General features: G+C 43.6%; 2 protein-coding genes across 5 annotated transcripts in view; one reads left to right on the top strand and one right to left on the bottom strand.

Annotated features, from left to right (window-relative positions):
• The first annotated feature begins 351 nt into the window (after window positions 1-351).
• HYLS1 (HYLS1 centriolar and ciliogenesis associated) lies at window positions 352-16,718 on the top strand. 2 transcript variants are annotated; one of them, XM_032956105.2, is made up of 11 exons: window positions 352-460; window positions 3,803-3,922; window positions 6,885-6,995; window positions 9,913-10,198; window positions 11,704-11,762; window positions 12,252-12,385; window positions 13,795-13,852; window positions 14,434-14,497; window positions 14,765-14,846; window positions 14,960-14,992; window positions 15,485-16,718. In XM_032956105.2, the coding sequence occupies exons 2-11, from the start codon at window positions 3,823-3,825 to the stop codon at window positions 15,614-15,616; spliced, it is 1,059 nt and encodes a 352-aa protein (XP_032811996.1). In that variant the 5' UTR covers window positions 352-460; window positions 3,803-3,822; the 3' UTR covers window positions 15,617-16,718. The 2 variants fall into 2 exon arrangements, with proteins under 2 accessions (XP_032811996.1, XP_032811995.1); XM_032956104.2 differs by having other exon boundaries at window positions 3,800-3,922.
• A 1,227-nt stretch (window positions 16,719-17,945) lies between these two features.
• LOC116943323 (5'-3' exonuclease PLD3-like) overlaps window positions 17,946-26,946 on the bottom strand; it is a 32,948-nt gene continuing 23,947 nt past the window's right edge. For all 3 annotated transcript variants that reach the window (XM_076067633.1, XM_032956107.2, XM_032956108.2), the window contains 3 exons: window positions 26,655-26,820; window positions 24,569-24,668; window positions 17,946-20,440 (listed from right to left, as the gene is read on the bottom strand). In XM_076067633.1, coding sequence (XP_075923748.1) covers window positions 20,253-20,440; window positions 24,569-24,668; window positions 26,655-26,820 — 454 coding nt within the window. In that variant the 3' untranslated portion in view covers window positions 17,946-20,252. The remainder of the gene's footprint in view (window positions 20,441-24,568; window positions 24,669-26,654; window positions 26,821-26,946) is intronic.

Genomic DNA, 26,946 nt, shown 5'->3' with positions numbered 1-26,946 from the left:
GCATTCGGGCGAGAAGGGAAGGCTCCTGCAGTGAGAGCTGCCGCGTGGAAAACGCAGAAATGTATAAAGTGTGTCGTCGTTAATTTCGCCACCACCCGACGCAGCCAATGAGCCATGGCGTCGAGTTTCAGCAAACCGGTGTGTTCGGAGAGTAAATCCACAACGTATATTTACGCGAACTAACCCAAAAACGCTTCTTATGATGGATGATATTTGGTCGCGAAAGCCTACGTGTTAAAATCCACAACGGTTACAATTCGAGTATAACGTTTCGCTGGTAATTACTGGATTTTAAAAAATATATAAGCGCTGAAAACTACAACATTTGTTGCTCCGACCGTGGGCGCAGACAGAAGTCGCCGCGCGCAGAGGCCGCCGGGACGACGCCAACCGCCGCCATTTTTAAAAACGGTCGGGGCCGTTCCAGCGAAGCGGGAGGCTGCGTCCAGCGTCGCTGAGGGTAAAGTAGAAAGTTTAAAGTAGAAAGTTTAAAGTTTAATTACTCTTAAACCTGAGTCTAATTCCTCTCGAGCGTAGCTTCGACGGCACCTTAAACGTTTCGCGAAGGGTGGTTTCGCAGCGGCTAGGTCCGCGAGAATGGGAGCAAGAAGCGCTGTTCGCGATGTTGTGGTGTGTGGTGTGTTGTGTGTGGTGTGTGGTGTGTGTGTGGTGTGTGTGTTGTTGTGTGTGGTGTGTTGTTGTGTGGTGTTGTGTGTGGTGTGTTGCTGTGTGTGGTGTGTTGTTGTGTGTGGTGTGGTGTTGTTGTGTGTGGTGTGTTGTGTGTGGTGTGGTGTTGTGTGTGGTGTGTTGCTGTGTGTGGTGTGTTGCTGTGTGTGGTGTGTTGCTGTGTGTGGTGTGTTGCTGTGTGTGGTGTGTTGTTGTGTTTGGTGTGTTGTGGTGTGGTGTTGTGTGTGGTGTGTTGCTGTGTGTGGGGTGTTGCTGTGTGTGGTGTGTTGTTGTGTTTGGTGTGTTGTTGTGTGTGGTGTGGTGTTGTGTGTGGTGTGTTGCTGTGTGTGGTGTGTTGCGGTGTGTTGCTGCGTGTTGTGTGTGGTGTTGTGTGGTGTGTTGCTGTGTGTGGTGTGTTGCTGTGTGTGGTGTGTTGCTGTGTGTGGTGTGTTGCTGTGTGTGGTGTGTTTCTGTGTGTGGCGTGGTGTTGTGTGTGGTGTGGTGTGTTGCTGTGTGTGGTGTGTTGCTGTGTGTGGTGTGTTGTTGTGTGTGGTGTTGTGTGGTGTTGTGTGTGGTGTGTTGCTGTGTGTGGTGTGTTGCGGTGTGTTGCTGCGTGTTGTGTGTGGTGTTGTGTGGTGTGTTGCTGTGTGTGGTGTGTTGCTGTGTGTGGTGTGTTGCGGTGTGTTGCTGCGTGTTGTGTGTGGTGTTGTGTGGTGTGTTGCTGTGTGTGGTGTGTTGCTGTGTGTGGTGTGTTGCTGTGTGTGGTGTGTTGCTGTGTGTGGTGTGTTGCTGTGTGTGGTGTGTTGCTGTGTGTGGTGTGTTGCTGTGTGTGGTGTGTTTCTGTGTGTGGCGTGTGGTGCGTTGCTGTGTGTTGGTGCGTTGCTGTGTGTGCTGTGTTGCTGTGTGTGGTGCGTTGCTGTGTGTTGCTGTGTGTGCTGTGTTTCTGTGTGTGGTGTGTTTCTGTGTGTGGTGTGTTGCTGTGTGTGCTGTGTGTGGTGCGTTGCTGCGTGTGGTGCGTTGCTGCGTGTGGTGCGTTGCTGCGTGTGGTGCGTTGCTGCGTGTGGTGCGTTGCTGCGTGTGGTGCGTTGCTGCGTGTGGTGCGTTGCTGCGTGTGGTGCGTTGCTGCGTGTGGTGCGTTGTGTGGCTAAACCACAGCGAGTTGTCACTAGGTGTGGGGGGGGGCGCACAGGAGGTGGTGCATCTTGCCCAGTCAATCTCAGTCGGTCGACCCATGTGCCAACCGACCTGGGTCAGTCCTGCGACAACCTGCCAACGGGCGTTCCGACACTTCACGCGTGTCCTTGACGTGCACCTAGCCTGGCACAGGCGCCGTGGTTACGTCGCCGCCACTCAGTGGCGAATGGCGGTTGTTGTGTGACTGGGGAGCGGTGGTGTAGCGGTTAGCGTCACTGCGCTACGAACCCCGGCCACCCGAGTTCGATTCCCGCTCACGGCCACCAACACCGGTGACGATTAATTATCGGAACCCGGTCCTGGGTACCCCCTTCCCCTAGGTCGACTCAGCCTCAAATGAGTTACCTGGTAAGGTGTGTAAACATCGCCACTGGGGAGACAAAGGCGGCCGGGCATGTTGCTGGCCACTCACCCCCTCACGTGGTGTGCCGTGCCGGCCTTCATAGGTGCAACTCGTTAACATCACTGGCCCCGACAGTGTTAAAATACTGGCGGTGTCTACGGTATAATATCGCAGCAGCAATATGTTTTTACTCTTGATGGGAAATGAAAACAACTCGACATATTTAATTAACAGCACTGTCGCCTTGAAAGGATTAATATATACAACAGGCGACGTTTCGGGCAATGTCCCCTTCAGAGCACCCGTGCCACCACTTTCCAACGCAGTAGCATCAGCTGATAATGCATTTAAGTTCGACGATGGTCGTGACTTTTGCAACGTATCGCGATGATCGGTGCTTTAATTGGTCTTACAAGTGGTTATTTCCCGACAAAAATGTGAACAAGTTAAGAGCCCCGAGTCTTGATTGAAATGCCAAGAAAACGCGAATGCCTCTTGTGTAACAATTGTAAGCGGATTGTGAAAAGTTGGGGTTAATTACATTTCATATCATGCGATGATGATGTGTTGTGGTGTCGAGTTATAATACAGCAAGTCGGTTACAATACAAGGAATTAGTTACAATTGACCTGCGATGTAATTATTCCTTTGCATCCAATGCAGTTTAACGTGAGATTATAATGACTCGAATGTACAATGTATAGCACAATTCAATTTCAGTAAAATTATGTAATTATTGCAATCACGTAAACCGTGATGAGGTACAATGTAATATGCAGTTGCTCTGAAAATGCTGTCATACTTTTCATTTTAATGTAATACTAAATACAATGTCAGTATTACATTGATACTGTGAACGTGATGAGGTGGAATGCAAAGTTATAATTTATCTAATAATGCGATTGTAAATTTGAGTCGCAATGTAATTCAAAATAGTCATATTCTTGGTTCTTTCGGTAATGTCACGTAGAAGGGAAACAATAAAATAATAAAAATATAAAACACAATTACAAAATAGTCAGTTATTAATGTTATGCGTTGTGTGGCATGAACACCATAAAAAATGCAATTGTAAATGGTATGAGTAATAATGCAATACACTTTACAGTAGTGCAGGTATTGAACACGTCAATCTAAATCACAGCTTGTTACATTGTTTACCTTATACCCTTCCCTGTAGCATCCCATGCTTTTCATGGCGTTCCTAGCAACCTGTCCTTTGTTTGAGTTCAACGGTTTATTCAGAGTACAGTACTGTATTGACTGCTTGGGTGCTGAGCGTTATCTAAACAATCCGCAGCAGCAACGTCCAATATGTGTGTGTGTGTATAACATTTATAATAGTTTAGACTCCTTTGTCAATCCACTGTTGGATGACGGCTTCTCCCCAGCCGTGTCGGGTCAAGGAGGTTGTTTGACAATACGTGACCACACTGCTCTTATGATGCTTGATGAAACAAGGCACCCAAGCCCGATTATTTTGTCACTTACGACTGATGTTAGCCTTGGTTGGTAATTTAAATCGCATGGCTGGATTCATACCTTATATATACACGCTTCAGCAAAATTAATTGGGTATTTTTTGTATGACATCAGTAGGTGACACGGTGAGAGAGGCAATGGAGGAGCTGAGTTTCTCGGAGGAGGATATTCGGAGCCAACTCGCTGCCCTCGGCTACCATAACGTGTCCCAGGGGAGGCTGCGCGAGTTCCAGCAAGGTGAGACCGCTTCTTGAAATATCGAGCACGTTGTCCTACATTTCTAAAGTGGTTTTCCGGCTGTAGTCCTAGTCGTTTGGCATGTTGTGTTTGGTGATTTGCCTGATCCCGTGAGAGCTCCCAGCACGTGGGTTTTAACGTTGGACATTATGCTGAACAACAGGCAGTACAAAGCAGAAATCGCATCTATTAATTCATTTTTATTTGACCAGGTAATGCCCACTGAGCGATATAGCTATTTTTCAGAAGTGACCTGGCCACAAATGGTGGCTCAACGAAGTAGTTTATCACGTGGACATTTATAGCAGACAAACACTCTTAAACACATGTTTATAAATGTGGAGGGAAAAACTTGAGGACCCAGAGAAAATCCACTTGACCACAGGGAGAATATGCAAACTCCAAATATATAGGCATCAGGGTTGGGATCGAACACACAACCTTTCTGTATACCAGGTGAGGTAGTTAACATCTCGTCACTTGTTTAGATAAGGCTAACTTCAAAGAGCTATCTATCTCGAAGTATCATGCTCAAGAGTCGGTGACGAATAGTAAATCGTGCAAATGTGCTTTATATCGGCATAAGCTTTGCACAGCCAAAGTTCATAATCATTACAATGCTTCATAGCTTGGATGCATCAGTCAGTTTCTTCCTAGTTCACAGGAATAGTTGTGTGTTCTTTGTTGCCAGTGGTGCATACTCACAAATAATTAACACATCCTTCAATTCCACTGCAAGGCAGTGTTATTGAGGAAATTTATTTTTTGTGCTATACGTTGAATGAGTGGCATTTAAATAACAGATAAACTGTATGACCACTGAAATTTTACCACCCCTCTTTTTTGGCATTAGCTTGGTTGATTGCATCTCTGGACTGCTTGACAAAATTATCAATTATTATTTGTGTACAGCTGGAAAATTAGCACAGACAAATGTTAAATCAGCTTGGGAAGGTGAGAGCTAGCTTCCTTTGAATGCGTTTTAAGATTAAGACCTTTGCAGTGGCCTGTGAGGCATCTTAATGTTAAGCTCATGAAGCAATATTTCATCATTGACCTTGCGTCCTCTGCAGCGTTCGCTGCCCAGATCCCATGCATTGACTGCAGCAGTAAGACCCAGACACATTATTACGAGTAATATAAAATAATCGAATACCACATTCATATATTCACCCCAGCCTATGTCCAAATCACCTGGAATGTGGCCGTTTGCATCAGATCTCGGAAGCTACGCTGGTTTTGAGCCTGGATAATACTTGGAATGCTTGACCACCATGCACACACAGGTTGTTGCTAAAGGCTGCTTGGCTGCAAGATGGATTGCAGAGCACAGTTTTATAAAATAATGCATATGCTAATTCTGTGCTCCCATGCTGTTGTCTCTGGAGTTTGTTGTCTCTGCCTTGAATTTTGAAGATCACATTGATTATATTGGTAAAAGGACAAAAATATAAATTGGTTTTCTGTATCGACACAAGTGCTGCTTCCCACCTATGTTCCGTTTGGAATTGATATAAGCTATCATACTGCCTCTACTTGATTACTGTGACGTATATAAATCAGCCCCCAGTACTGTACTGAAGAAGCTTGACTCAATTTATCACTCGGCCTTAAGATTTGCATTGAACTGCCCATATAGGACCCACCACTGTGATCTCTACATTGGGTCAAACTTAACATCTCTTAATGTTCGACGGCTTGTGCATCAGATTTTATTTATTCATGATGTACTTACAAAAAAATCCGCAGACTACCGCTGGATCTCCTCTCTGTTTGAAAGAAAAAATTTGACCTCATGTCTTCGCTCATTTACCAGCTTCACACCTTATTGCCGTACAAATACTGGAGGAAGGGCCTTTGCTATTGATGCCCCCAGGGTCTGGAATGCTATTCTCAATAAACTGCAACTTGAATCACTACCTATGAAATCTTCACTCAAAACTGCTCTAGAGGAGTTGTACACCCCGAGCTGCCACTGCTATTCATTGGCATAAAATAAAATGTTTCGCTCCGGATGACGCTGCAAATAATTATCTGTATTTTGATTTAGCGTGCTGATCTTAAAGGTGCATTGAAAAATGTGATACTTAGACTGATGCCTCTGTTGTTGTGGAGTAACTCATGCAGCCAGCTATGGCTCTAGGATTTGGTGTTACATGTTATTCATGTAGTTTATTGTAAAAATTCGGTCAGTCCCTGTGATCACTGTTACGTTGCAATTATGGCTTTATTTTTTGGTGATTTGGAAACGTTTTTTATTGGTTTGGACATGTTTGTTTTGTTGTAGTACGGAGTTAGACTGATGGCTTTAGTTAGACTGATGGCCTTAATCTAAGTTTTCTTGTGGTTGTTGTTGTTGTTTGACTTGCATCCCACTGGGATTGTTTGCACACAGCATTGGTGTTGGTGCTTTTTTCAGGAATATTTTGCTGTTTTTTTTATTGGATTTTTTGTTTGCACAGTCACAGTCACTTTAAGATGTTTTCTTGTTCGTGTTTTTGTTTGTTGTGGTTGCACCCGATTCAAGAGCCGAATAGCTCACAGGGCTATATACCAAAATAAATAAACTGAAACTGTTTTATGTCGTTTATTGTGAAATTTCGGTCACAGTTCCTATGATCACTGTTACATTGCTTTTATGGCTTTATTTTGGTGATTTCGAAAAGTTTTTTAGTTTGGCCATGTTTGTTTGTTGTAGGACGGAGTTAAACTGATGGCTTTAATCTAATCTAAGTTGTCTTGTGGTTGTTGTTGTTTGACTTGCATCCCACTGGGATTTTTGCACAGCTTCATCCATACATTTTCTTTCCAAGGACTAATGCTGATGAGATCTATCAGCGTGAAATCGCAATGCAACGCTTCTTTATGAACACCCTATGCTTCTCTTGTTGAACTTTTTTCGCACCATATGTAGTCAATCGTGCTAATCGGAGGTGCAAAATATATCTTACCCTCTGTGCAGACCTGCATCAGTTGATCCAGCATGAGCGGTCACGGTCGGGATCGTCCAGTGCCTCTGTGAATGGGCACAACCCCTCATCGCCGTCCCGTGGTGCCAGCCTGCCTGCACATGGTACACACGTTTCGCTCGGCCGCCATGTTACGTCCACTAGGGCGTCACATTATTTTCTGTTGTTGGTCCTTAAACCTCTGTGGCTGTTAGCTTTGACAGGTGGCGATTATCCTTTTATTCACCTGCACTCAAGATGATGATGATGATTCAAAATTGAAGAACAGTGGTCCACAGCGGCACGAAGCAGACGGCTCAGACAAGTCGGAGCTTGGTCCAAAGACCTGCCACTTGGCAGAGGATTATAGAAAATAGAGATGAACACAGTAGTCTGCATCTCGAACAGGTGTTGTGGGATCTTAATCCTCAGAAATGTATACTTGAATACCCACGTTTTCAACAATGGTTGAAATACGGTGATCAAATTACCTTGAATCTTATAGGTGGAGCATAGTTTATTCCTGCTGCTTTCCTTTAAGCGTTTATAATCCTCTAGTGCCATTTGAAAACTATAAAAAAAACTGTTTTTTATTTTACCAAGTAAGGCCCACAGAGCTATACAGCTCTTTTTATCAGAAGCGACCTGGCCACAAATGATAGCTCAACGAGGTGGCGTATCATGTGGAAATATATAGCAGCCAAATACTCTAAATCCATGTTGCTAAATGTGGAGGGAAAAATCAGAGGATCCGGAGAAAAAGCCACGCGACTACGGGGAGAACATGCAAACTCCAAATTTACAAGCATCTGGGTCAGGATTGAACCCACGAGCTCCTGTATATCAGGCGAGGTAGTTAACATCTCGCCACTGAAATGGTAAATTTATAAAAAGTCAACATCTCGAATTGGGAAAATTATATTAAGTCTTCCTCTGGCCGATTGCTAAGATATTTATTTAAAATGAAATAGTACAGTGAAGAAAAAAAGTATTTGATCCCCCGCTAATTTTGTACATTTGCCCACTGACAAAGAAATGATCAGTCTATAATTTTAATGGTAGGTTTATTTGAACAGTGAGAGACAGAATAACAATAAAAAAATCCAGAAAAACGCATGTCAAAAATGTTATAAATTGATTTGCATTTTAATTAGGGAAATAAGTATTTGACCCCCTCTCAATCAGAACGATTTTTTTCTCCCAGGTGTCTTTTATACAGGTAACGAGCTGAGATTAGGAGCACACTCTTAAAGGGAGTGCTCCTAATCTCAGCTTGTAGCCTGTATAAAAGACACCTGTCCACAGAAGCAATCAATCAATTCCAAACTCTCCACCATGACCAAGACCAAAGAGCTCTCCAAGGATGTCAGGGACAAGATTGTAGACCTTCACAAGGCTGGAATGGGCTACAAGACCATTGCCAAGCAGCTTGGTGAGAAGGTGACAACAGTTGGTGCGATTATTCGCAAATGGAAGAAACACAAAAGAACTGTCAATCTCCCTCGGCCTGGGGCTCCATGCAAGATCTCACCTCGTGGAGTTGCAATGATCATGAAAACGGTGAGGAATCAGCCCAGAACTACATGGGAGGATCTTGTAAATTATCTCAAGGCAGCTGAGACCATAGTCACCAGGAAAACAATTGGCAACACACTACGCCGTGAAGGACTGAAATCCTGCAGCGCCCGCAAGGTCCCCCTGCTCAAGAAAGCACATATACATGCCCATCTGAAGTTTGCCAATGAACATCTGAATGATTCAGAGGACAACTGGGTGAAAGTGTTGTGGTCAGATGAGACCAAAATGGAGCTCTTTGGCATCAACTCAACTCGCCGTGTTTGGAGGAGGAGGAATGCTGCCTATGACCCCAAGAACACCATCCCCACCGTCAAATATGGAGGTGGAAACATTATGCTTAGGGGGTGTTTTTCTGCTAAGGGGACAGGACAACTTCACCGCATCGAAGGGACAATGGACGGGTCCATATACCGTCAAATCTTAGGTGAGAATCTCCTTCCCTCAGCCAGGGCATTGAAAATGGGTCATGGATGGGTATTCCAGCATGACAATGACCTTAAACACACGGCCAAGGCAACAAAGGAGTGGCTCAAGAAGAAGCACATTAAGGTCCTGGAGTGGCCTAGCCAGTCTCCAGACCTTAATCCCATAGAAAATCTGTGGAGGGAGCCGAAGGTTCGAGTTGCCAAATGTCAGCCTCGAAACCTTAATGACTTGGAGAAGATCTGCAAAGAGGAGTGGGACAAAATCCCTCCTGAGATGTGTGCAAACCTGGTGGCCAACTACAAGAAACGTCTGACCTCTGTGATTGCCAACAAGTGTTTTTGCCACCAAGTACTAAGTCATGTTTTGCAGAGGGGTCAAATACTTCTAGATTTGAAGCTTTCATGACTGCAAGGATCCATACTCTTTGGTTCTATTCGGTAAAGTCACGTAGGTAAAAAATAAAACAACAAAAATCACGACGTTTTGGCCACAACACAAGTAGCGTTCTTCAGGTGAAGGAACAGAACTGTCGGGACGACAGAGCTTCACTGAAGGCTACTTGTGTTGTGGCCGAAACGTCGTGATTTTTGTTGTTTTATTTTTTACCTACGTGACTTTACCGAATAGCACCAAAGAGTATGGGTCAAATACTGATTTCCCTCATTAAAATGCAAATCAATTTGTAACATTTTTGACATGCGTTTTTCTGGATTTTGGCCCTTAAACCAGTGGGCAAACGTACAATATCAGTAGGGGATCAAATACTTTTTTCCCTCGCTGTATGTATGTTGCACTTTGGCACCATACAAAGCCAACCATGCTAATCGCAGGCGATTTTGACGTTTAATTTGAATACCTTGTAAGCAAAGTCTTTTTTTTTTTATCAGAGCCACACCCAGCATATTAAACACAGATGTTTCTGGAAGATGTTGATTCATATGGCTAATTGATCGATGCCCTTAAATATTTCCTTAATATTTGTTTTGCTGCATAAAACAAACATTTGCTTGTAAATTCTCGAAATGCCTTGTTCTGCAGAGAGGGCTTGGCTAGAGCCTGGTTCGAGGCGGGCGCAAGTGAGCCGGAGTGAAGTGAGGGACCCGTACATACGTCACACAACGCACGTCCCACGAGGCAGCTCCCCCACCGTGGGGCTCTCGCCCCTCCACGTTCCGAGGAAGACGCAGCTGGCTGCGTGTGACGGGGACCCGCAGATCCCGGCCACCAATCATAGCTCACCCGAGGAGCCTTCCTTCGTTGACAGCAGGCGCCCCGTCTCGGCCACTGAATTCCGGAAGCCTGCGATCAAGCGCAAAGTGCTCAGGTGTGTTCATCGTATACAATACATGTGCTGGTGCTTATGTCTGGACAATGAGCGCTCATAATAATTGGCCTTTAAACACTGTCATCTCACACGGTCTTGCGACGCAACAATCCATCCAGTGCCTCCATGTAGCTGCTTTGCTCCTCCGCGGTGGATGTCCTCTTTAACAGCCACTGCTGTTCGTCTCAACCACCGTCACTTCCACACCTAGCGACGGTGTCGCTAAGTTGTGGATGTTCTCTAATCCATGTGTCGACCTCTTCCTGTCTGTGAGTCTTTTGCCAAGCATGGACCTGACTATTTATCTGAAACATTTTAAGCACTTGTTCCTTTTTCTTTCATGTCAGATAATATACCCCAATTTAAAATGTTCTTCTTCAGGCACAGATTTATATGCCTAGTGCAGTTATTGAAGGTGGATGAAAATCGTAAAATAGAGGTAATGAGAGCAGGTTGGAGTGCTTTTGGAAAACTGAACTTAACCCTTTTCCGTTCAGATGACATGCGTGTACTGGAACAAAAGCTCAATTAAAATAACTTTATCGGTACCAAGGCTCCCACAAGGGCATGCGAGAGGGAGTGTGGCACAATTTGGCGCGAGCTATCATAGAGTGCGGTCGTGTCGCTACAGTTCTTTTTGGGGAGTACTGTGTATTTAAAAACAACAGCGCTATGCCTCTCAATACAAGTAACGGTGAACCGCTTGCACGTTCACAGATTCAGCGGTGAACTGGACCCACCCTGCAACCTGCAGACGTCTTGAAACGGGAAAGGGTTAATAGTGAAAACCAACAGCAATGTGTAGCAGACTTTAAAATTATTTAGCAGTATGTACACTGCAAGCGAGCTCCCAAAATGTGAGGTTTCACTCGATTTGGCCTTGGATCATTCATTTAATATTTTAAGTTGTTATACCCTATTCCTCTGCTGAGACCTGTAGCTGTATATACGTGTGCCCATGTTTTAAGAGGATAAATACGTAACAGTTCAACTTATTTATTATAAGTAGAAATGTTGTGGCACTTGTTGCATAGTTTTGTGAACCGTCGAAGTGTACAGTTTGTTCCCCTATAACGCATGTTGTTTTCATAACGCGAATTGGATATTTGATGAATGTATTAGGGAACACATTTTTTTGTAATGCGGATGCGATATGGATTGAAAGCAATTTAGTGAACAGAACTACGTCACGCGAGTCGGAATAAGCGGTTGTACGGCTGCCTCGGCGTAGCATTATCACACAAGGCGGGATGCTGCTGGATGCTTCTAGATGTTACCCACGCACGTCCATCTTTGTTCAGCCTGCGTACGCATCTCACATGTTATCGCAGACTTGCTTTACCCTATATGATATATTGTTTATTATAACGCGATTTTTCCATAACACGGTGTTCGTCAGGAATGCAATTTCCGCGTGATAGAACAGATTGTATACTCGAACGTTATATATTTAGAAAACTAAGGCTGTATTGACTGAATGGTTATCGTTTTTGCTCTTGTCATAGGAGGCGTAATGGAGAGGTGCAAGTTTTTGACGAGTCCACGGCGACAGAAAGCGATGCAGGTAGTGTTTGTGTACACCGAGTGTGTGAAACGTTTAACCTCGAGGTGCTGTCACGACCTCTGTAATGATATATAAATTCATATTTTGAAAAAAATGTCTTACACTCGTGAATTGTGCATTGTGAGAATCCGTGTCCTGTTTATGCAAATTGCATGGGAAAGATAAACCCATACTAGGCCAATGCATAAACAACGATGGAAATGGGACGGAAATAAGTAATATAAAGTCAAAGGAGTTAATACAAATGTAACAAAATCTTGGGTCATCGACACTTTTAATTAGAATTTTACCTCCGATCATATTCTTACATTAAGCATAATATGAACGAGTCAATGGCAGTTGCTTTACTTGTACTGAATTGTCAACATCCCTCGCAGAACATTAGTAAAAAAAACATCTTCGTGGTTTGGGTGAAATCTTTGCGTTAAGGTGAAATCTGTGAGTAAATATGTCATGCTAAATTGCCGTCCGTTGCTGGTTCACTTGCAGAGACGACAAGCGAGTTTGAGTTCAGGCAACCGCCAATATCCCTGGAGAGTGACTCCGTGTCGCAGAGTGAAAGTGAGAGAACAGTCGGTGCCCGGGGGCGAAGGGAATTCCAGACTCGACCTCCACCCTCACGGGTGAGTGCCCTTTTTGTTTGGAGCTGTCTTTCCACCGGCTTGCTCTTTGTTATTGCACGACTACACAGGGGTATCGTTAATATATACACGTTATAACAATGCTTTCATTTTATATCGCGGCATTCATGCTAATAGCATCCCATAACGCTCGACTTGTTCCTGTTCACTGAACAGAAGGAAACTGATTAGAGGCACACAACTGGAAAACATTGGAGTGCATGTAAATAACAATATTAATGTGTATGCATTTTTAACTTCTTTCATACCGTACGTAACCAACCTTGCTAATCGGAGGTGAGGGGAAGGACAACAAACTAAGCACAAAAACAGTTCTAAAGAAACGAGTTTTCAATCTAGATTTCAAAGTGCATTGCTCCATTGGCTTCCTAATATCAGAAGAAAGAGCATTCCTGATGGCCGCAGAAGTGCAACTGAAAGCACGTGATCCTGTGACCATCTCTGTTGGATGGCTCGCCAAAAATATGGAGAACACAATCATGATTGTCACTTGTTTAAACTAAGTGACCGAATATTCCAGCTTCCACCATAAGGCTACTTCATTAGCATCATGAGTGTTGCCTCTCGAAGCGAAATCTTAACTGACTGTGATGTTTCCATACTACCTGCCTATGTCAGCTGTTATTTACGACTCTCTGTGTCTCTCTCTCTCTATGCCTCTCTTAGATCTCTCATGCTCACATGTCCTTTGCATTGCACTCTCATGCCTTTGGATTTCACTCTCATGCTCACATGTCCTTTGGATTGCACTCTCATGCTCACATGTCCTTTGGATTGCACCCATTGGGTTGCACTCCCTCGTTGAGGAGGCTGCTCTCCTATCTTACAGTTACACGCTAATCTCTCACATTAACATCACTAGCCCCGGCCACTTCTTTATGACCCTTGGGCTACACCCATTTCAAATCTTTTAAAACAGTCTGCCTCAGCAGCAGACCATGGCTTTCCCACCTGATGATGGACGCTTGTGTTGCATCCAAAACGTCGTGATTTATTTTATTTTATTTTACAGCTACGTGACTTTACCGAAAGAACCAAAGAGTATAAAATACAATACTTTTATACACGTACCACTGGCTGTCCAGCATGAGTGTAAAGTTCTGTTCATGAGAAACACGTTATATGTTTTTTTTGGCATCCAACTGATATCACCTACACATTTTAATAGATCTCTGTAATGTCATCACCAGTGTGCTCTTGTGGTGTGGCCGATCATGATTTATGTCAATGTGCCTATTAACGGAGCTTAAACTCGTAGGACCGGCTGGAAGATGCAGCCTCGATTAGAGTAACTGCCTGGTGGGTTTTGGTTTTATTTTGCATCTTCCTTTGTGCAGAAAATACATTGTTTTGCGTTTTGACATCTTTGACTCCTGCGTTGTCCTTCCCAGTGGACTTGGAGATCGGCAAGTGAGGATCGAGCTTCATTCCAAGATCATCCACCCTCCTGTAAGTGGCTGGGATTCTTATGCCAGCGTTTAAGAGTATTTGACTTCTGTAAATTTCCACATAAGCCACTTAGTTGAGTTAACATTTGTGGCCAGGTGGCTTCAGAAAAAGAGCTATATAGCTCAGTGGGCCTTAGCTTGTAATATAAAAATTGTGAATAAAAGTTAATTGACACGTGTTAAAATAGTGCCTGTGACTCTTTAGTGTTGATTTGAGTTTTCAAATAAAATGTACAGCACATATACATGCATGTATACTGTAGATTTGTGTGTGTGTCTACATTGTTGTGGGTTCATTTAGCTATTTATATTAACTATTTTTTTACCCATTTTATGTAACGTCGAGCGGGGCTTATATCCTGAGCCATGCGTTTATTCACGGTGTATTGTAAGAATTTTGCTAACCCCGAAGAAACGAAGGGCCCAGTTGAGCCCAAACTGGGATTTGTTCTTTGCTAGCCATGTGCTGTAACCATTGCGCACCACCTTGGTTGGATTTGTTGTGTTTAATACAAAGTGGCTTTTACACGGCTGTGTATTTGCAATAAATGCTGTGTGTGTGACAAGTTGTTTGCTTTCTAGTCATCAGACCCCAGATGAACCATCCCCACACAAGAAACTTGAAAAAGACCGACCCCGTTGCAAAGTAAGCAAAACTTCTGACGTTAAAAGTAACATGTACGATTTTGTGATATATATGTCAATCACAATTTTAAGCCCTTCAATAACATGTATATACATTAGTGACATTGTAGCCTGTGTTACATGAATGCATCCGGAGGGCTATCTGGAAAGGTGTGAAGATAGATGATTGGCAATGTTTCGCTTTTCTTTTAATATTCTTAACTTGTATAACAAAAACATATACATCTTGCAAAAATAAAAGTGCATTGAATGTAAAATCTTTTTGCAGATATTTCCAGTACAAGCAAGAATGGGAGAATTTTAAACCGCCTGGCGAATGTAACCGAAAGAATCTCCGTTGGAACATTCGGGTAGGTAGCGCGACACAGCTCCTTGGACGGATACGTTGTTTTACTCTTCATTGTCGGCGGTCTTCGTTGCAAAGGTCTTAAAATCATGATTGTAATATCTTGTCACGTTTCAGGAACATATGCTTTACAAAGAAGAACCGCTTCCTGTAAGTAAAGTCTTTCCGTTTTTTTAAGTGAAATATATAATGTTGTGAATTTTTTATTTCAAATTTCTGCATTTTGATATGAGTGCTGTTTCCGTAGTCGAGGCGTATTCAGGCCATTGTTAAAAACAATTGTGAAGCTAAATTTGTGTTTGGCAATATCACACGCCGACTTGACCAAGAAGTGATGCATCATTACACTGCTATATAAACTGAATCGCAAAACTCGTAACAATAATAGCAGCCGGGAGCTTAATGTAAGGGCTATGACGTGGGAAGTGATGCATTTTATTGATGGCAACGTTTTCATGCAGCAACACGAGGACTAATGATGCATCACAGTATGATGCTTAAATTGGCAATTCAACCGATGAACTTGAATACAAGAACAAATGTCACGCAAGTTTCAGTTTGGTGCCGTCACCTATGATGATCCCCGCACTTTGCTCAACACCGATTTCTTTCACCCTGCCCGTCCCCACCCCCAACACGCAGAGACCCCAGCGTGTCTTCGCGCCAAACACGTACGTGGTACCGACAGAGAAGAAGCGTTCGGCGCTGCGCTGGGAGGTACGGCATGACATGGCGCGGGGAAACGCGCCGCAGTCATTTTACTGCCCCCTCTGATGTGCGCCTGTTAACGGCGCGCGCGTCTCTCTGCGTTGGCGAGGCGTTGGAGTGTCTTCACCAAAAATCACCCGTGCGGTTTGCAAGAGATTTTGTCAAGGGTAATCCTGTAAATAAAATGGTTTGAAAGCAACTATTCACTCGCAAAATTAAGTTGCACTATTTATTTTTTGCTTATTTGAATTGGAAACGAAAGGTTACGTTACTCCTGGGTGGATTTTCTACTGTCTTCTGACAAGAGTATCCCATTAAACATTGTGGCATGTTATTTGTGTACTCATTTTAAGTCCGATCATTTCAAATGTACAACTTGTCCATATGTTAGTTTTTTAGTCAATTTGGCTTTGACAATGGCTTGCAGTGCAGCAAGGAGAGGTGATATCTGCAAGGAAGCAGGCGTAATGATCAAGTTTCACCTACAAAACCTTTCATTTCTTGAGCGAACAAGGTGTATGATGTAATAGTTTTAAATGTTGGCACACGTGGGTTATCTTTAATTCAGAATACAATATTCTTGTTTCTAAACATCCTACATGAGCAGACAATTGTGCTCTGCCTTGCAAAATTAGATTTTTGTCACAAGGTTTGTGTATGCACACGTGGATCCATGCAGTCTATTTTATAGAGAATAATGCTCTTATAATGGGGGAATCATGTACATCATGAATTCTGATTTGAATGTTTTTATACGTTTTGCTTTATGAATCAAAAGATAAAATTGCCTCGTTTTTATTGGAGGCCTGGATCCTTGCAGTCTGAAATATTTTGATATGAAGTTAAATAATAATCATTTGTAACTTAATGCTCTGGATGTGTTTGTGCCAAGTATTTTGTGTGATGTGCTATAGTCTTGTGCCAATAGTGACTGACTTCAAAATAAAATTACACTTCATCTTTAAGGCAGACTTAAGACATTTTTCCTGCTGCTGTAAGCAACAATATCCATGGTTTTTAAATAGAAAAAAATACTTTGAATGTTCAAGCTGTCTTTGCCTATGCTTTCTGGTTTATCATGGTGTTATTTTACATGCAATTTTTGTCCTTCACAATTATTTTTAATATGTATATTGTTTGCAATTTACCATTAAATATTCAGGCAAGAGTTATAGGTTAAGAGTGAATGAGAAGATCATCCTGTTCATATGTCTACATCCTCTTGAGAAGTAGATGTGGTAAGAGGTTGCAATATATTTCAAGAGACCTGGTTATTAAAACTAAAAAGTAAATTGATTACTTTACCAGATAAGGCCCACTCGGCTATACAGCTCTCTTTCAGAAGCGACCTGGTTGCAAATCATAGCACAACGAAGTGGCTTATCACGTGGAAATTACTCTAAACGCATGTTGCTAAATGTGGAGGGAAAAAAACGGAGAACCTGGAGAAAATCCACACGACCACGGGGAGAACATGCAAACTCCAAATATACAGGTGTTTAAGGTTGGGATCGAACTCACGACCTCCTGCATACTACGCGATTTGTCGTTTTCATTTTGTATGGGGGGGGAGGGGTGGAGGGAGAATGCAGGGGCAAGATGGCCTCTGAAGCCAAGCCAGACGTGTGAACTATGTCCATTGGTATGAATATGGTCATCGGGAAGCACCCCCTTCCATCAGGACTCATTCCACCTGTACTCTGGTGACGTCTGTACAGGGTGTTTGATATTTGTAGTATGGTTGCTTGAGCCTCTCTCAGCACATTTATACATGCTGATCACAGGCATCCATTCAAGGTGAGATTTGGCCAAGCCATTTTTTGTGGACCAAGATTAATTCTTGAATAGATTTTTGGCCTGCCAATTATAAATCACTGCCTGGTAGCAAGCAATGACTAAGCTTAGAGTGGAAAAGTTCTGCCCCCCTACTCTGTAGGCCACAAGTGACTTGAAGAGATTTCAGGTAGTTATAGTATCCATTTCCATGGACCATTCTCCAACACGAAGGTTTGTGCTGCCTTGTGAGAGATCAAAATTAAATTCTCAATCGAGATAAAAGTTGTAGGAAAAGAAACTGGTTTTGTTACTAAAGTGTTCCCACTTTTCTGTCATCCTTGCACTACACAGCAATTACTGTTTAAAGGTGTATCCTGTTAGCATCACATTTATGGGCAACATTAACGTTTTCAACAAAGAAAATTACCATTTTGCCATGAGCTGACGTGCATGCATCTTTTGTCAAGCACCTCAGTGCTGTAAACGATAAGCTGATACTTCACTGGAAATTTGGGGCAACGTAACAAGTATGAACAAATTGAACGGTAAATGTGTAAAAGTTTTGTCTCGGAGATGGGCACAGCATTTCCAATACATGAATACACAAGCCTCTACAACAGCAACTTGAACTGTTTATTTCATATTGAAACATTATTTACAACATGCGTGAACGTACAACTTTCATGACTTAATATGCATGTCAAAGTCTGACGACACTTAAAAATGCTAGTAAAAACAAAATTCCTCCTGCAAGCATTGGCACCGTCTTGTACAGTTTAAAATTGTTTTCAGGTGAACTTCCCAGCACTATGCGTTTGAAAGCTGATGATCGGAAATCTTGATCCGGCAGGCCTGTTAGCGATTTCTCCTGCTTGTGATTCGATCAAGTAAAAATTGTATTAATCATTTCCTTTTCTCAACCCTGATGCCTGTTGTATATTTGGAATTTGCATGTTCTCCCCATGGTCGTGTGGATTTATCTCCGGGACCGAGTTTTTTCTCCCCACATTTAGAATCAACATGCGGTTAGAATATTTAGCTGCTTATACATTTCCACGCAAGCCACTTTGTTGTCGAGCTCTCATTCATGGCCAGGTCGCTTATGAAAAAAAGCTATATAACTCAGTGGGCCTTACCTGGTTCAAAGTGCCGTGCAATTTAGTGGCCTCTAGTGGTTGCGCAGGTGACGAACTACCACGTACAAAAGAAAATGTGTTTTTCACGCACAATTGGATGCTTGTTTCGTGAGCTTAATAGATTAGTCTACGGTCTCATGCGTCATAAACACCCGTACTTGGTGACCGCTGCGTTACGAGTCAAGCCTACGCTATTCTCTTGTCATTCAATGACGGCTTTGCTCGATTCAAACACTAGTCTCTCTCTGCAACTGCTCATGGTTATGAATATCCTAAGCAATGAGGATCGAGCTAAACCAGCAGTTTAGACCAAGAACAGCATGCTTATTTTGTTCCTTAGTACCGTGCGATTAGATGGCCAAAAAAGCAGTCATCTAAGCAATGAACACACCTGTATAAATGACTAACACGAATTGCAGTTGATCAGTTCGCAACGAAATTGCACGCACAAATCTACAGCAGCCTTTCACTTAAAAATACCACCGTAATTTGCGCATTTTTGTTTAGTTATATTACAAAAACACCACAATGTAAAATGTGTAGAACCATGCAGAGGGCAATGTTAATTTGGGTTTATGCCTCTGCCCACATGCCCACCTTGTCATAACCCTTAGACATGACCACAACTATGACACCATCATGCAAGTGCTTTCTGTTCTGATTGTGCCATTGTGGTGTGGTGTGCATGCTATGAAGCTCTGATATGAAACTCGGTCCACAACATCCGATCCAACACTTGTGTTTTGCATCTACAGTAAATGTCAACAAAGCCAATGTCTGCTGGGTTTCCATCAAGAAGTAAAACCCAGTGTATTAAAATAAAAAATATGGTCATCCATATGTAGATACACCAAAAGTAATGAGGGAGATGGAGAAAACTTCACATAGCAACAATCTATTGTAATCCTCAAGTCTCTCAAACCAATCTCAATACACCAGAACATCTTCATTGCTTTCACAACATCCAATCACTTTCTGAGAAATGAATGAGTTTTTGACAAACTATAAATGGATCACCCTGTATAAAAGGCATACACAAATAAACAATTTGACAACTGAAATGGAAACCCAAGTGTGCGCAGACATCTTTACTTCATTTCCCTTCAATGTTAAAGCTTCACGAGTGCAAATACTCAAAATGACAATTCCCTTAACAATTAACAATGACATCGATTGAGATTTTACATACAGTATATGGATTTGTGCAATTGAGTTGTAAGGGCTACTATACAACTCCACTTTGAATCATTCATAAAAAAAAATCAGTACCTCTTAGTTAAAATCAATAAAAAAATTAGGGTTTTTTTTAGGATGTGAAATGTGTAGGACGTTTTAATCACATCACTTATGTTCGCATGCGATACGAGGTCAAAACAGCACAGCCTTTCATGTTTATGATACCAGAGCGATTTAAACAGGGTTGGACGCCAAGTTATATACAGATTCAATAACCCACACTGCAGTTACTTTTCTGTATTCATGCCACCTTATTTCCAGGGGTAACAAAGAGGAAGTTAACTTGTGCACTCATAACCATTCACCTCCAACACAGCTGGCTTAAAAATGTCGCTATGCCAGGCCATTATCATCAGCCATGATAAATCCACTGTTGGATGAAGGCCCTCCCCCCCACCACCACCACCACCAAGTTTAGCGTGGCACTAATAAAGCCGCACATCGACACCCTCGCTGCCATTTATCACGTTGGACCACACTCGGCAAGCCTCCAGTTGGCGGAGGGGAAATAAAGGGGGGTGGTGGGGAGGGCGGAGAAGCGTCGGTCGCCAGACTCAGCACTTGGCCTTGAGATCGGCGAGCGAAGTTGGGCTGATGGCGTACGGGGAATTCCAGTCGCGCAGGAACACGTCCCGCAGCTGCTCCTGCACGGTGACGCCACGTCCCACGCTCGCCGTCTGGTTCACGAGCAGCCCAACGCCCGCCGTGTTGCTGAAGTAGTCCTCCGACCAGTTGGAGGTTCCTGCGGCGACGGCGCGCACCAAAGGCAATTAAGGATTACCCCCTTACATTCAACATCCACGCGCGTGTACAAGGATCCCATCGTATAGCACTGAACAGACTACTGGGGCAAGTGCTGTTACCTACGGAGGCCAGCACTGCACGAGGGGGGTAGTTGGTTCACACCACGTCCGGCGGACCTGTCTTCCCCAAGTGCTAGTGCTTATTATACACTGCACCAGGTACTCGATTAAGGCCAAGGCGACCTAGGGGAGGCCCAGGACTGGTTTAAATATTCGACACTCGGTTAAGCAGGAATCCAACTAGTCCCCAGGTTCTTAGAGCAATGCGTCACTGTTCCCGCAACACACGTTTAAATAAAAAAATATCCCCCGTATAGCCTTAACAGACTTTCAGGGAAAGTGCTGTTAGCGAGCACCTACGAAGGCTGACACGGAACACGAAGGGGTGGGTGTCCAGCACCACGCATGACCGCCTTTGTCTCCCTAGTGGCGATGTTTACACACCGCACCAGGTACTCATTTGAGGCCGAGTCGACCTAGGGGAGACCCAGGACTGGTTTACATAATCGTCACTTGGTGTTGGCCATGACCAGGAATCGAACTCGGGTGATTGGGTTCACCGCGTAGCGTGCTAACCACTCCACTATCGCTCCCCACAAATGTGTGCTGGCACACTGCGTGTATGCACGTGTCACGGCCATGTGGACCGTTGGGGTTATTTTGGCCATACGTCACCACGCTGGGTTGGTGAAGATGGGGGAGCATGGACGTGGGAGACGTGACAATACAACCACAGTACAATGGGTACCGCTACACTGCCCTCTGGTGTCTTTCGTACGGCTGATGTCGATGCAGAGCAGCAACTACAATTTCACATTCAGGTGGTCAAGCAAGATAAAAAAACCGCGTCAGGAGCAGCGGGGTGTAGCTCTGTGACGTCTCTTTCGTGAGACATTACAGCAGCACTGCTACGTTGATAGGATAAGACCAAGGGTCTGCAACCAAAGTAACGAGTTATTTTTTTCGAATTTAGTAAAGAAAAACCTACTTCAAGAGCCACAATGCATGTGAATACAAGACAGTGGTCCTTAATAAATAACGTCATGAAGCAGTCCTTCAGGAACCGTAGGTTACCGACCCCTGGATGAGACCAATATTGCATCAACAGACAATGCTATTGATGCCACCACCTCGTCAATTCCTTCACTCCTGCCAGATTCTACAGCTATTGCAGCGCCTGCACCTGGGCTTCAAGAAATTACAGCTGAAGGAATTCTGATTCCAGTGTAAGCACCTGACATAAGGCATTTCCTCACAAGAGCCTCACAGAGGCCATTGGTACCCACAACAGGGTAAGGTGGTACACGGAAGCAATCGTCTACCAAAGGTATCTGAGCCTCCAGTACACTCATGAGATGCACAACACCCTGATAACCATATTCTTAGTTTTTTCGGTAAAGTCACATTGAAGAGAAACAACAAAATAATAAAATATTTAGAAAACAATAAAAAAATTCTCACGACGTTTCGACCATAACTCAAACGGTCATCTTCAGGTGTGTTGGTTTGCATAAATTTATTTTTAAACGGCGCATTTATTTATAAAAAACGTTAGCGTCACGCGCAGCGATTTGGCAGTTTACCCAGGGCTAGTCCATCTATATTTTGAAAAGAGGAGGGGGGAGACGAATTTTTTTATAATGTATGCTGTCTGAAAGCCACTGTAAGCGTGAACAATCAATTAAGAACTGAAATGGTTTATCAAATCTTTCCAATGATTGCTAAGATAGAATCCATCTTCTCGGTTGAAATTGTCTCTGTGCTTGTATATGTGGATAGCCTCATGAACGAATCTCTCATGGAAGCCAGATGGCTTACAAAGAACCTCTGTCTTGGAAAAGTCAATGGCATGTGAGCCTACTGAATTAGAACAATGATCTGCTACGGCCGAGGTGTTGGTCCTACCGTGTTTAAGGTCTGCTTTGTGTTCACGAATGCGGTCCGAGACATGGCGTTTGGTTTCTCCAATGTAACTACTACCACAGAGGCAACTTAGTTTGTAGACACCAGGGTATTGTATGTCCGGAATCACATTTTTTACAGACGGAACCAGATCACGGATTTTATGTAATGTGTTGAAACGGACCTGGATCTTGTGTTTATTCAAGATTTTGGAGATCTTTTTTGTGATCCCAGCAATGTAGGGTAAAGTGATGGTTTTGAAAGGCTCCTCAAGAGGGTTCTTCTTCATGGTTTGAGTGATAGCTTTGCGGATTGTATAGTCGGAGTAACCATTAGCCCTAAGAGCTTGGTGTACGTGCTTGAGTTCACTGCTTATGTGTTCCTGGTCGGATATGCATTGGGCTCTATGATACAGAGTCTTGATGAGAGAATTCTTCTGTGATGGATGGTGGTGGGAATCCGGTTTCAGATAAGATGGCAAGATACCTTTTTTGGATGTCCTAATTAAAAAGAGACCTGATGGTTCAATGAGCCACTCTGTCTACAGGAAAGCTACCCATACGGATGCTTATCTGAAACCGGATTCCCATCACCATCCATAACAGAAGAATTCTCTCATCAAGACTCTGTATCATAGAGCCCAATGCATATCCGACCAGGAACACATAAGCAGTGAACTCAAGCACGTACACCAAGCTCTTAGGGCTAATGGTCACTCCGACTATACAATCCGCAAAGCTATCACTCAAACCATGAAGAATAACCCTCTTGAGGAGCCTTTCAAAACCATCACTTTACCCTACATTGCTGGGATCACAAAAAAGATCTCCAAAATCTTGAATAAACACAAGATCCAGGTCCGTTTCAACACATTACATAAAATCCGTGATCTGGTTCCGTCTGTAAAAGATGTGATTCCGGACATACAATACCCTGGTGTCTACAAACTAAGTTGCCTCTGTGGTAGTAGTTACATTGGAGAAACCAAACGCCATGTCTCGGACCGCATTCGTGAACACAAAGCAGACCTTAAACACGGTAGGACCAACACCTCGGCCGTAGCAGATCATTGTTCTAATTCAGTAGGCTCACATGCCATTGACTTTTCCAAGACAGAGGTTCTTTGTAAGCCATCTGGCTTCCATGAGAGATTCGTTCATGAGGCTATCCACATATACAAGCACAGAGACAATTTCAACCGAGAAGATGGATTCTATCTTAGCAATCATTGGAAAGATTTGATAAACCATTTCAGTTCTTAATTGATTGTTCACGCTTACAGTGGCTTTCAGACAGCATACATTATCAAAAATTTCGTCTCCCCCCTCCTCTTTTCAAAATATAGATGGACTAGTCCTGGGTAAACTGCCAAATCGCTGCGCGTGACGCTAACGTTTTTTATAAATAAATAAATGCGCCTTTAAAAATAAATTTATGCAAACCAACACACCTGAAGATGACCGTTTGAGTTATGGTCGAAACGTCGTGAGAATTTTTTTATTGGTTTCTATATATTTTATTATTTTGTTGTTTCTCTTCAACGTGACTTTACCGAAAAAACTAAGAATATGAATTACTGCAGTCACGAAAGCTTTAAATCAAAACCCTGATAACCGTCTACCGAGCGCCACATCTGTAACCGACATGCACAGCCCTTTTGTCAATCGACTGCTGGATGAAGGCCTCCATGCACAACCATGTGGAGAAGCAGTGGGAGTTATTTGACCGTGCTGGTGACGGTGGAAAGCATAGGACCATGGCAGCACTGAAGTACAGTACAACATATTCTTGGTTCTTTCGGTAAAGTCACGTAGAAGGTAAACAAAAAAAAATATAACAATAAAATTCTCACGACGTTTCGACTGCAACACAAGCAATCATCATCAGGTGTGAAAACCACAACAAGAAAATTTGAAAAAAGTGGCGGTTTTTTAACGTTAGCACCACGGAGAGCGATTTGACAGTTATTCAGATGGACGAGTCCATCTATGTTTGGAAAAGAGGAGGGGGGAGACGAAAAATAATGGATGCGGTCTGAAAGCCACCTTACAGTACAACAGTGGACTTTGCTGCACCGCCAACCCTCTGGCCACCACCCGATTTAAATGACGCATGACGGAGAGTAAGAATTCAACACGCGAGGCATGTGGTGGCGCTGTCCATACCGATGTAGGCGATCTTGTCCGTCACCATGTACTTGTTGTGATTCACACGGGCGTATGGGATCTTCTTCTGAGCCTCCGTCGAAGGCACGACGAAAAATTTCTGCCCCATACAAACGCACACACGCAACAAAACCAATGGCAATGATCCTACATTTGGCCACACGGACAAAAAAATTATAACTTCAACTTGTAACGCGCGCATTGTTCGCACGCTCTCGTAGAGAATGACTCGGCAGGCACGAGGAAGAACCACAGATATGTGGAAAGGTGATGAGCCGCCACTAACGTTTGTCCAAGCTCTGCGGTCCTCTCGATATCAATGTGTTCTAGACCAATTAATGAGTGTTAAAAACACGTGGCAGATAAAACTCGTGCACCTGGAGAAAACCCACCTCTACTTCTGTGAGGGGGAGGAACAGGTGGACTGCACATTTTATTGCTGTACCGCCTTCTGGGAAGCCAGGGTACGAAACCTCGACGCCCACAGAAGTGGGTTTTTCCACAACATTTGTGCGTTCCACCAACCCTCGTTGCCTCCATATTTGCTGGATGACATTGCGGGCACCACCACTGCCCAGCTAATATTACTGTTGTCTCATACGTAAAGTTATTTTTTATTTTACCAGGTAAGGCCCACAGCGATATAGCTCCTTTTTCAGAAGTGACCTGGCCACAAATGATAGCTCAACAAAGTGGGTTATTGCGTGAAAATTTACCGGAGCCAAATATTCTAAACGCGTGTTTATAAAATGTGGAGGGGAAAAACTGGAGAACCCAGAGAAAAATCCATGAGACCACGGGGAGAGAGACACGCAAACTCCAAATATACAGGCTTCAGGGTCGGGATTGAACCCACGACCTCCTGCAATACCAGGCAAGGGAGTTAAGATATCATAAACCTTTCCAAAGCAACAATAACGTGTACATGTACAGCCCTATTCTTGGTTCTTTCGGTAAAATCACGTAGAAGGGAAACAATAAAATAATAAAAATATGAAACAATAAAATTCTCACGACGTTTCGACTGCAACACAAGCAATCATCATCAGGTGTGAAAACCACAGCAAATTTTTTTGCTGTGGCAAATTTTCTTGCTGTGGTTTTCACACCTGATGATGATTGCTTGTGTTGCAGTCGAAACGTCGTGAGAATTTTATTGTTTTATATTTTTATTATTTTGTTTTCTTTCTACGTGACTTTACCGAAAGAACCAAGAATATGAATCCCTGCAGTCACGAAAGCTTTACATCAAAACGTACAGCCCTGTTGATAATTATGCAAACTATATGCAAAGGAAAAAACAGGACTACAAGAGAGGAAAATATATATCAATACCAACGATACTATAAAAGATGAAACAATTAATCAATTTGTGAGTCGAACCCTATTACATAGCAATTCCATCAAATCACTGCAGAGAGGTGGGTTCGTTACATGCCTCATCTACCGGATTTTACTGTAAGCCGATACGTGCGTGTGCATCGCCACAGCTTCGAGCTTATGATGGACAGCCCAGGACATAATATGCGAGGTGTGCGTCTACTGGGCAATTAATTAATTTCCCGCCTCGTAAATCAATGATAGTCACCAAGATGGCACAGCTGAAATCTGGGTCCGATCCAGGCAACCACCTATGATTATTCCGGATTCTCAAGTGCAGCGAGTTACCAATAAACAAAAACAACTAACCCATAATTGTGGTCCTTGGCTAAATTCCACCCGTGAGAATTTAAATAACGGTTTTACAATCATGCGACAAACGTTACTCGAACAAAGAATTTCAGTGGTAGCTCTATGATATCTGCTTCTGTGTGCCGTTCTCAAACACCCCTTGCTTGCCGAGAGACGCAAACGGATACTTCATCTCGTGACGCGATCGGGATAAGGTTTGATGGACAACAACAAAAGCATATTGTAAAATAAAGCTCAAAAAGAGTGAATGTGGCATTCACAATGCCTCTAGCGGCTGTGGCTCATGCGCCCTGTTGCATGCCGCCATGCGTTTGTCAACAGCAGCAGCAGCAGCCACCGCGCGCGTGTGAGCGTTCGTTTGCCGTCGCTCCCCGCGGCGCCAAGCCCCTCGCACCGTCTCGATCTTGCCGTGTTTCAGGGCGCCGCTGAACGCATTCAGCGACTGCAGGAAGGAGAACATGGCGAGGTCCGAGTGTTGCCAGCAGCTCGCCATCACGCGCACCTGCACCCCGTGCTCAAACGCCGCCTTGCGCAGCGCGTCGTCAATCTTCGGCCAGAACCTGCCGGGGCGATGACGGAAACGCAGCGGTTAGAAACGCTGCGTGGCAGACAAAACGCTGCACAGCCGTTAGAACGCCGCGCTACAAACTAAACTCTTTTTTTATTTTACCAGGTAAGGCCCACTG

This window comes from Petromyzon marinus, chromosome 17, assembly GCF_048934315.1.
Source record: "Petromyzon marinus isolate PM22_M1 ecotype Great Lakes invasive population chromosome 17, UKy_Petmar_22M1.pri1.0, whole genome shotgun sequence".
Taxonomy (NCBI): Eukaryota; Metazoa; Chordata; class Hyperoartia; order Petromyzontiformes; family Petromyzontidae; genus Petromyzon; species Petromyzon marinus.
Note: the sequence above shows the minus strand (reverse complement) of the source record. Positions and strands in the feature narration are given on the sequence as shown.